Below are 9,802 nucleotides of genomic sequence, written 5' to 3' on the forward strand. Positions count from 1 at the left end.
TATGAAATCCTCTAATTTCTCCTCTATCATTGCAATTGTCGAGTCAGGTAATTCTACTGCATGTCTCGTATCTTCATCCTCCAAATGGGTTATTGATTCTGGTGTTACCGATCATATGTCAGGTAATTCTACCCTTTTATCCAATCTTGAGTCTCATGCATCGGCTTCTTATGTTACTATTGCTGATAGTACTAAATCTTTTATCATGGGTTCTGGTCATGTCAACTTAACCCTTTCTCTTTCTGTATACTCTGTGCTATGTCTCCCTAAGTTCGCGTTTAATTTGCTTTCTGTTAGTAAACTCACTCGTGCATTGAATTGTTGTGTCTCATTCTTTCCTGATCACTGTATTTTTCAGGATCTTTCGACGAAGCAGATTATTGGTAGAGGGCATGAGTCAGAGGATCTCTACGTCTTGGATCAGCAACTATCTAGATCGCTTGCATGTTCTACGCATTTAACACCTTTTGATGTTCATTGTCGTTTGGGGCATCCTTCTCTCTCGCTTTTGAAGAAGTTATATCCACAGTTTCATTCTTTGTCTGTTTTAGATTGTGAGTCTTGTCAATTTGCCAAACATCATCGTTTACCTTCAGTGTCTACGGGCTTCGTCCCCCTTTGAGTTAGTACATTCAGATATTTGGGGTCCTTGTCCTACTGTGTCTAAGTCTGGCTTTAAGTACTTTGTTACTTTTGTTGATGATTTCTCTCGTACTAATTGGTTATTTTTAATGAAAAGTCGTTCAGAATTATTTTCTATCTTTTGTGCGTTTTATGTTGAAATCCAAACCCAATTCAATATTCTCATTCGTATATTGCAAAGTGATAATGCTAAACAGTATCTCTCTAGGGAATTTCAATATTATTTGTTACAAAAAGGGGATTCTTCATCAGTCCTCTTGTGTTGACACTCCTTCACAAAATGGAGTTGCCAAAAGAAAAAATCAACATCTTTTTGAAGTAGCCAGAGCCCTCTTATTCCAAGTGAAAGTACCTAAATGTTTTTGGGCTAATACTGTATTCACTGCTTGTTTTTTTATCAATCGCATGCCTTCCTCCATCTTTCATGGTGATATCCCTTATAACATTTTGTTTCCCACTAAATCTTTATTTCCTATTGAGCCACGTATCTTTGGGTGTACTTGTTTTGTTCGTGATGTTTGTCCACATGTTACTAAATTGGATCCCAAATCACTCAAATGTGTCTTCCTTGGCTACTCTCGATGTTAGAAAGGGTATCATTGTTTTTGTCCTGATCTGAATCGATGACTTATGTCTGCGGATGTAAAATTCTTTGAGTCCACTCCATTTTTTCTGCCATCATTTGTTTATAACACCCAAGGGGAGGAAGATGACCTCTTGTTATACACTGTTCGCTCTCTGTCTCCTCAAACTACTCCTACACCTTTCGCTCATGTGCCAGGCTGCCCTCCCATCTTTCATGTGTATTCCAAACGCTTAGAGGACTCTGACTTCCCTCCGCCACCCACTTCTTCGTCGACAGATCCTACTCCCACTGATCCTTCACTGTCTTATTTGGATTTGCCCATTGCTCTTCGCAAAGGTAAACGTACTTGCACTTATCCTATTTCATCTTATGTCTCTTATGATCAATTATCCTCTTCTTCTCGTTGTTTTGCCACTGCTTTAGATTCTATTTCAATTCCCAAAACTGTTATTGAGGTTTTGTCCCATCCTGGTTGGCGTGCTGCAATGGAAGAGGAAATGATGGGTCTTAATACTAATGGTACTTGGGAGTTATGTCCTTGCCCCAGGAAAGCGGGCTATTGGGAGAAAATGAGTGTTTGCAGTGAAAGTAAATCCTGATGGATCTATTGCTCGCCTCAAGGCCCGTTTAGTGGCCAAAGGTTATACACAAACTTATGAAATTGACTATTCTGATACATTTTCCCCAGTTGCCAAGCTCGCATATGTTCGATTGTTTATTTCCTTGGCAGCTACAAATAATTGGTCATTACATCAACTAGATATTAAAAATATTTTTCTTCATAGTGATCTTCAAGAGGATATTTATATTGAGCAACCACCTGGTTTTGTTGCTCAGGGGGAGTTAGGCAAGATTTGTAGACTTTGAAAATCCCTTTATGGCTTGAAATAGAGTCCTCGAGCATGGTTTGGCTGGTTTAGTGAGGTGGTCCAACAGTTTGGAATGAAGATGAGTAAGTGTGATCACTCAGTGTTTTATAGAAATTCTGATAGTGGAGTAATTCTGCTTGTAGTATATGTGGATGATATCGTTATCACAGGAATTGACATTACTGGCATTACATCCCTAAAAAAATTTCTTAAAACACAATTTCATACAAAATATTTGGGTTCATTGAAATATTTCTTGGGAATCCAAGTTATGCGGTGTAAGAAAGGCATCTTCTTATCTCAAAGAAAATATGTTCTTGATTTGTTAGTAGAAACAGGAAATTTGGGTGCTAAGCCTTGTAGTGCCCCAATGACCCCTAACCTTCAACTTACCACAGAAGACAGTGAGCTATTTGTAGATCCTGAAAGGTATGAAAGATTAGTTAGCAAGCTGAATTATTTGACGGTGACTCGTCCTGATATTGCATATTCAGTGAGTGTGGTAAGTCAGTTTATGTCATCCCCTATTGTTGCCCAGTGGGATGCTTTGGGACAGATTCTTTGTTACCTTAAAGGGACCCCAAAGCGAGACCTATTCTATGGTAACCATGGGCACTTAAATATTGAATATTTTTCTGATGTTGATTGGGCAGGCTTGAAAATTGATAGAAGGTCAACTACTGGGTACTGTATTTTTGTGGGAGGTAACTTGGTCTCATGGAAAAGTAATAAGCAAAATGTGATCTCCCATTCTAGTGCTGAATCTGAATATCGAGCCATGGCGCAAACCGTTTGTAAAGTCTTGTGGGTACGTCAACTATTGGAAGAAGTTGGGTTTACAAATTCGGTGCCTGCTAAGTTGTAGTGTGATAATCAAACAGCTATCCACATTGCCTCCAATCCAGTATTTTATGAGAGGACTAAACACATCGAGATTGATTGTCCTTTTGTTCGTGAAAAGATCCAACAAAAGATAATATCAACAGGACATATTCGAACTGAAAAACAATTAGGAGATATCTTCACTAAACCTCTAAATGGGACTCGAGTTTATTATATATGTAACAAGTTGGGCATGATTAACATTTATGCTCCAACGTGAGAGGGAGTGTTATAGGTTATAGAAAGTAAATATATTAATATAGGAAGTAAATATTGATAGATGGGTCAGTTGCTTAATCTTAAGGATTGTATAATCATAAGCTTGATTTTCCTTCCTGTTTAGATACCGTCTCTCATTTATAAATAAGTTGTAATCTATATTATGAAATATAACAAATATTATCTTTCTACGAATCTAACATAAATATTTGAATGCAAGTAACAATTGGAGATAAGTAGTAGATGGAAGACCATTTCTAACCCACCACACGATCTACAATGGTTTTTTTTTAGATTATGAAGGGATCATTTGATATTAACGTGAGCAATATATCAAGCTCCAGATTATAAAGTATTGCTTCTCTTTTCACTAAAAAGCTCACAAGATAAAAGATAGCAAAAAAAAAAAGGCCAAAATATATCTTACAATGGCAATAAACTTTATTTTATTGGTCACCAATGCAAGATATTGTTTTAGTTGGAAGTGAAATTGGAAGTGAAAGGGCGAGAGGATCAAATGCTAACAACATAAGATAATTAAAAAAAAACTCACTATAATTTTAGGCAACCTTATTTAAAATTTGAACTTGAGAAATAAACTCTTTCTCCAAGAGGGAAGTAATGCTATGAATAATAGAGACTTTCTAATTATTATCGATCTCTATTATTGTTTAGATTAGAATAAACTTTCTACTTAATAAGACTTTTAATTTGTTAGGAATTCTTACGCTATTTTATAACATTCATTATATATATGGGTTAATTCATGAGTAATAAAGCAAACAGATTAATTACAAACGAATTTGAGATTTAAGACTCTCTCTTGTTAATGAGTCTACAGCGTTAAGAGCTCTCTCTGACGAACTCCTTCCCTATATTAATCGTGTTGTGACGCAATCTGTGATTGGAACCATAACAATCACCCTCTTCCAGATTTGCTGTATAGCCTGTCAATGTTATAAAATCAAAAGGCAAGATTACAAATTGTCAGATTACAAGTGCTTATCAAATGATTTAGCATATAGTGGATTAAATGGCTCGCACATAAGCGCATTCTTAATTTTAATACTCAAAAATTAAAATCTAAAACATCTAACAATAGAAATACGATTATAGTTTCGGTATTAATTTTAATATTTGTTGTAGCGAGTTTAGACAGATAATAAGTAAATAAATAAAAAAGACTGGCTGTAAATTAATAACTAACTTTAAAACTTAAATGGTAATTAAGTATAACTTTTTAATAAAAAAATTGTATAAATTTGTTTTAAAAACCAAAAACTAAACTGAAATTGGAACTGAAGAACCGATAACCGTATCCAACCAAAACTGAAACATAAAAGAATCTTACTAAAACCATACCAAATTTCAGTTTGGTTACTGTTCCTAAATAGACCGGAACCAAAACCGGAACCCCACATCCTTATTGCCGACTATTTATCAGTTGGTTAACCTACTGGATTGTCAGCTCATCAACGGCTGGAAATCCAGTCATAAATCAATAATTTCTCAATAATATAGTTGAAAATTACTTGGAATGATTAATTTTTACATTGTTCATTTTTAATTTTCACTAGCTATTGACAGATTCTAGAACAGCTGATATCATTTGATTTTCAAAATCAAAAGCTGTCCAAATTAGAATCACTTACTAATTCAAGTCATGTTTTTTTTTTTTTTTTTTTCCTTTTCAAACCTCTATATGCTCTAACTACAAAATGATGTTAGAAATCATACTTGGAGGTCCACCAAGTAAGGAACTGGAAAAAGGGAATATTTAGAACTTCAAAAACTGAAAGATAGCTACCTGTACATAATGTGCAATTGCAAGCTATTGAGCATCTGATGCATCTTTCTTGCTCAAGTTCAGACTTTTTCGCATAGTTCGTCTACCAATCCCGAAATTGCCTTTTTGCATCATCGCAACAAATTCACCATAATCAATCCTTCCATCCTGAAGAAACACACACCACACGAGATGTTCTTATCAGACATCCAAAAGAGGAAGTAGCATTTTCTGTCACGAGAATACTTAGATAAGAAGACTCTTAGACTCCTCTTTAGAAGCTTCACAATTATGTTCTATGTCAGATACTAGAAATCAACAAGAAAGCCAATCCTTAAACATCCCAGGTTCCTTTTTCTTTAATGGATAAATGGGCAGCACAAAAATAGCAGGTAGTAGGAGTAGAACTCAAAAAGTAGTACTTTCAACATGCAACAACCTATGAGAACAAGGTTAAAAATGACACTGCTACATTTTATAGTTTAGTTTATCCGTTGTGAGAAAGTAAGGAAATCATTGCTTTATACTACAACAGCAGAGGCAGATGCAACAGTTATGGAACTGTTACCATTGACTTATAACTACAGTTTAAGTGTATAAGGTAGCAATTTGCAGCTGCTGCCTTAGATCGGTTTTTATAGTAGTGTGATTAAGATACAATTAGTGATACATTGAATAAAAGCCAGCAAACTCAATGTTCTATGCTAAGCTGTGTTCCTCTATAACCTTATTGACTCCGCTTCTAGTGCCCCAAAGGACAAATTTTCATCTGATCCCAAATTACATATTCATTAACGTAATATAAGTGGAAATTATTAAAAAGAGAGTCCACTGAAAGCTATAAATGACTTACATTATCTTGATCAACTTCTCTGATTATATCTTCAAGTAAAACATCAGTCATGTGATGTTCTGTACATGCTTGCTGAAGCTCGTCAACTGTGATGTACCCACTTCCATCCTTATCGAAGTACTGGAATGCTGCAACAAGATGCTCCTCTCGTTCTAACTTGTTAAGATGAACCGTTGCAGCTATAAATTCACCATAGTCAATAGTCCCACTGTTGTCCACGTCAGCCTGAAATTTACAGAGCATGGCTCAGCTGATTGAACCTAAATGTAACAAACATGCATGTAGATTGTACTTATAATGACAACAACAAACACAAAATTGCATATATAATAGACTCTTGCGCATCAAAGCGTAAAAAAATTGCAGCCACTTGACTGTATAAAGAATCCAGACCATTCTTTTACGATGATGTATAAATATACTATTCATGAACTCTATGATATTGAAGAGGATATACAAAAGGCCCTTCAACTTAGAAGTTGTGTGGAGAGCTATAAGGGAATATGATAAAACAAGAGATTCTGTTAATCAACTAATCTATTCAAAATAGACGGATAAAGGTGTTGATCACTTCTGATCTAAGCATCAAAACATTGTGAGTATCATCCCTCGGCAAAAATTTCACAATTTTTTAATTTCTTTTTTGGATATCCTCTACAAAAATTTCAAATTTTGATTTTCTTTTTGGATGAATAAAAAGAAAAGTTGAATTATTGATTACTTGCAAATTCCTGTGACATTCGAATGACTCTCGTATATCTCTATCAGACTAGTAAGCATCAATTCATCTAAACTTCAAACATTACTTTTGAGATTAAAACATTTAATATTCATACTCTGAAATAAAATTTGTGCAGATAATACTAACAATACTTTGATATCAATTCATTCACACACCACAAGATAAAAAATTATGCTTTAACAAAAATCTTACTGCATCCATAAGAGCACGTATTTCTGTATCCTTCAGGGTAGAGCCATATCTTCTCAAACCAGCTTTTAGTTCATCAAATGTGATTGCACCACTGTTATCAGTATCCATAGCCTTGAACATCTCACGCAAACCAGCAATTTCCTCCTCAGAAAGGCTCTCAGCTATTACCTGATGACATGGACCACGCAAATCTGAGTATTCATCAGAAAGCGTCAAGCTTGTTTGTATCAATAGGAACAACTACAAGTCGATATCAGGTATTGAAAGGATTTCCAATTAAACGGCTAAACTTCTTGATGGGATAAATTGCATAGCTGAGTTGTTGACCAATCAAAAGAGAATAATGCAAAAGCTTTTCCTTTTTTTAGATAAAAGAGCATTACGCTATAATACATGCTCACACTTTTCTGTCCAAGGCATCCACATATCATGCACATGGACTTACCCGTAAAGCCATCTTCTTCAATTTATTCATTGCAGAGAATTGTTTGAGACGAGAAAGTACAGCTGGGTCTAGTGCTCTGTCAGGTGCAACTCCATTTTCACAAATCCAAGGATGGCCTAACAAACAAACAGATAATTGATGTTGATTATTCATTCTAGTCGAAAATTTAAAATAATGCAAGAAGGTAGCATGCTTCATTAATAAATATGATAAATCCAATGTAAGCAGAATGATTCATGAATCTAGATCATAATTTCAAAAATTTGCAGAATTTTCCAGAACCAATTGCATTAACTAATAAACCCATTTAAAAGCAGTGAATTGACGTTCGACATACTTGTTATGTTAATATTAACACTCATTGCACAAATGACCAGAACCCTGATCTTGAGTTTTATATAGCAATCACCAAAGTGAAGCATGAGCAAGATAAAATACTGTACATCATTCGTATAAACGTAGTGCCACCTAGCATGGGAATATGAACAATAACACAGAAATGAGCATTACTTTGATCAAGCAGCTTCCTAATCCTATCTACATTAAAATGGCCTAGTATTAACAATAATTTTTTTAAGAAATAAATACAAGGTCAAACATACATAGCACTTCGTGAGCAGTCAAGCGTTCTGAAGGTTGAGAACAAAGCATCTTCCGAATGAGATCTTTGGCACTATCTGATATAAGGGGCCAAGGGTCTGAGTCAAAGTCAATATATCCCTTGAGCACTGCATCAAATATCCCTTGTTGTGTTTCTGAACCCCACAAGAATGAAACTTTCAGTAGATTGCACAACAAATTAGAACTTATAACAGCAAAAAAGGAAGAAAAAAAAATGACACCTACCTGCCCAAAATGGTGGCACTCCACTTAGCAATATATACAAAATCACCCCAGCTGTCCATACATCTGCTTCTGGCCCATAATGCTTGAGGAGTACCTCAGGAGCAACATAATATGGGCTTCCAACCACATCAGTGAAAATTTGACCTGAGTATAAACCACATACAAATTTTATAGGTGCTAAAATTCAATATCATTAAAATATCCAAAGACACTACACATTCCTAAATCTCAAACAAATTAATTTCAGCTACTGATGAGAAGCAACACAATTATTTTGTACCTGGCTTGAAGAATACAGAAAGTCCAAAATCGATGGCTTTGAGTGAGAAATCATCATCTTTATTCACCAACAAAAAATTCTCAGGCTTTAGATCTCTATGCATAACCCCAAGTGAATAGCATGCCTCAACAACACTTACAATAATCTTGGTCAATTCAGCTGCTTTCCTCTCAGTATAATGGCCTCTCTGGATAATTCTATCAAATAACTCTCCACCAGAGCAAAGCTCCATGACAATATGAATATACAAAGGATCCTCATAAGCACCCTTAATTGTCACAATATTCTTATGACCAGACAAATGGTGCATTATCTGAATCTCCCTGCGAACATCATCAACATCTTCCTTGGAAATCAACTTCCTCTTGGATATAGACTTGCAGGCATATTCAATCCCTGTTGAATTCTCAACACATAAATAAGTTGTCCCAAATTGTCCTTGTCCTAATTTACGGCCTAATGTGTAAAGATCACGAATGTTTGCAGTTTTATGACCCAGAACATAATAAGGCTGAGTATCAAGACTACGCTTCATGATTAAATCTTTATTGTTGGGGCCAAGAAGAGGGAAATTGTTGTCTTTGTAGGGAATTTCCCTGGAAAATTCTTGAGAAGCGAGGCTGGAGGGAAAATGATCAGAGTGGGAGAAAGGATTTCTCTTGGTATTGGAAGCAGAGGATTGTTCCTCGGGCTGAGTGTAGCCCTGATAAAATTTCCCTTTGAAAGATCCGCGGCATGTGTTGCCCATCAAACAGTCAAAGATTTTGCTGAAGGCCTTCTCTTCATCCAATAATTAATCATCAATTGCACTGACAAATGATTCAAAACAATAAACAAAAAACCAAATTTAGAAACCTCACCATACAAAGCCAACTACAATCAAAATGCATAAACAGATATTTCCTGCATAAATAAAAAGTTTCCCACATCAAATCAAGCCCACTTCTCAGCTATTTTCCTTTAAAAATCAAATTTTAAAAGAACCCAGAAATTAAAAAGAGCTGTAATCCATTGCATCTAAGATTCTCCCAACAAAAAACACATATTTTCTATAAAGATGGGAAAAGAGAAAAGGTTTCAGAAGACGAGAAAGGAAGGAATGATGGATAGATGAAGAAAGGCAAGGGATATATGATATGGTTACCTGAATGAATTATAAAAAATAGAAAAAGAGAGATGGATCTGTGGGTACGTAACAGAGAAAGAAGAAATGAATGTTCTTGAGTTGTGTTTATTAATAATAATAATAATAATATTTGAATATAAAGAAGGAACTTGTTAATCTTCTACCTTTCTTTCTCGTTGTTTTTATTATGGGGCTGTTCCTGCTGAGAAACATCGGATGAGAGTGCTGACCAGCTCTCTCCTCTTGTTTCCTTTTTTCTATTTTTTTAAGTTTTCTTTCTTCATATTATATATTCTATTGCTTGACTTTCACTTTTTCCTTAACGGTTAAAAAA

General features: G+C 35.2%; 1 protein-coding gene across 1 annotated transcript; it reads right to left on the reverse strand.

Annotated features, from left to right (window-relative positions):
* Nucleotides 1–4,038: 4,038 nt before the first annotated feature.
* Nucleotides 4,039–9,597, reverse strand: LOC110610442 (calcium-dependent protein kinase 26). The gene is made up of 9 exons (XM_043954548.1): nt 9,487–9,597; nt 8,343–9,151; nt 8,063–8,206; nt 7,819–7,971; nt 7,217–7,332; nt 6,772–6,939; nt 5,838–6,062; nt 5,006–5,152; nt 4,039–4,145 (listed from the first exon to the last, which is right to left on the reverse strand). Exons 2-8 carry the CDS (start codon nt 9,088–9,090, stop codon nt 5,030–5,032), a joined length of 1,677 nt encoding a protein of 558 aa, XP_043810483.1. The 5' UTR covers nt 9,091–9,151; nt 9,487–9,597; the 3' UTR covers nt 4,039–4,145; nt 5,006–5,029.
* Nucleotides 9,598–9,802: the final 205 nt, after the last annotated feature.

Source organism: Manihot esculenta, chromosome 3, assembly GCF_001659605.2.
Source record: "Manihot esculenta cultivar AM560-2 chromosome 3, M.esculenta_v8, whole genome shotgun sequence".
Classification (NCBI taxonomy): domain Eukaryota; kingdom Viridiplantae; phylum Streptophyta; class Magnoliopsida; order Malpighiales; family Euphorbiaceae; genus Manihot; species Manihot esculenta.

Excerpts from the sequence above, each read along its gene's own strand:
- LOC110610442 (XM_043954548.1), bottom strand. The coding sequence starts at position 9,090 with ATGGGCAACACATGCCGCGGATCTTTCAAAGGGAAATTTTATCAGGGC. Across the intron at positions 8,207-8,342 it reads TTCTGTATTCTTCAAGCCAG|GTCAAATTTTCACTGATGTG; the intron begins GTACAAAATAAT and ends GTTTATACTCAG. Across the intron at positions 7,972-8,062 it reads AGTGCCACCATTTTGGGCAG|AAACACAACAAGGGATATTT; the intron begins GTAGGTGTCATT and ends TGTGGGGTTCAG.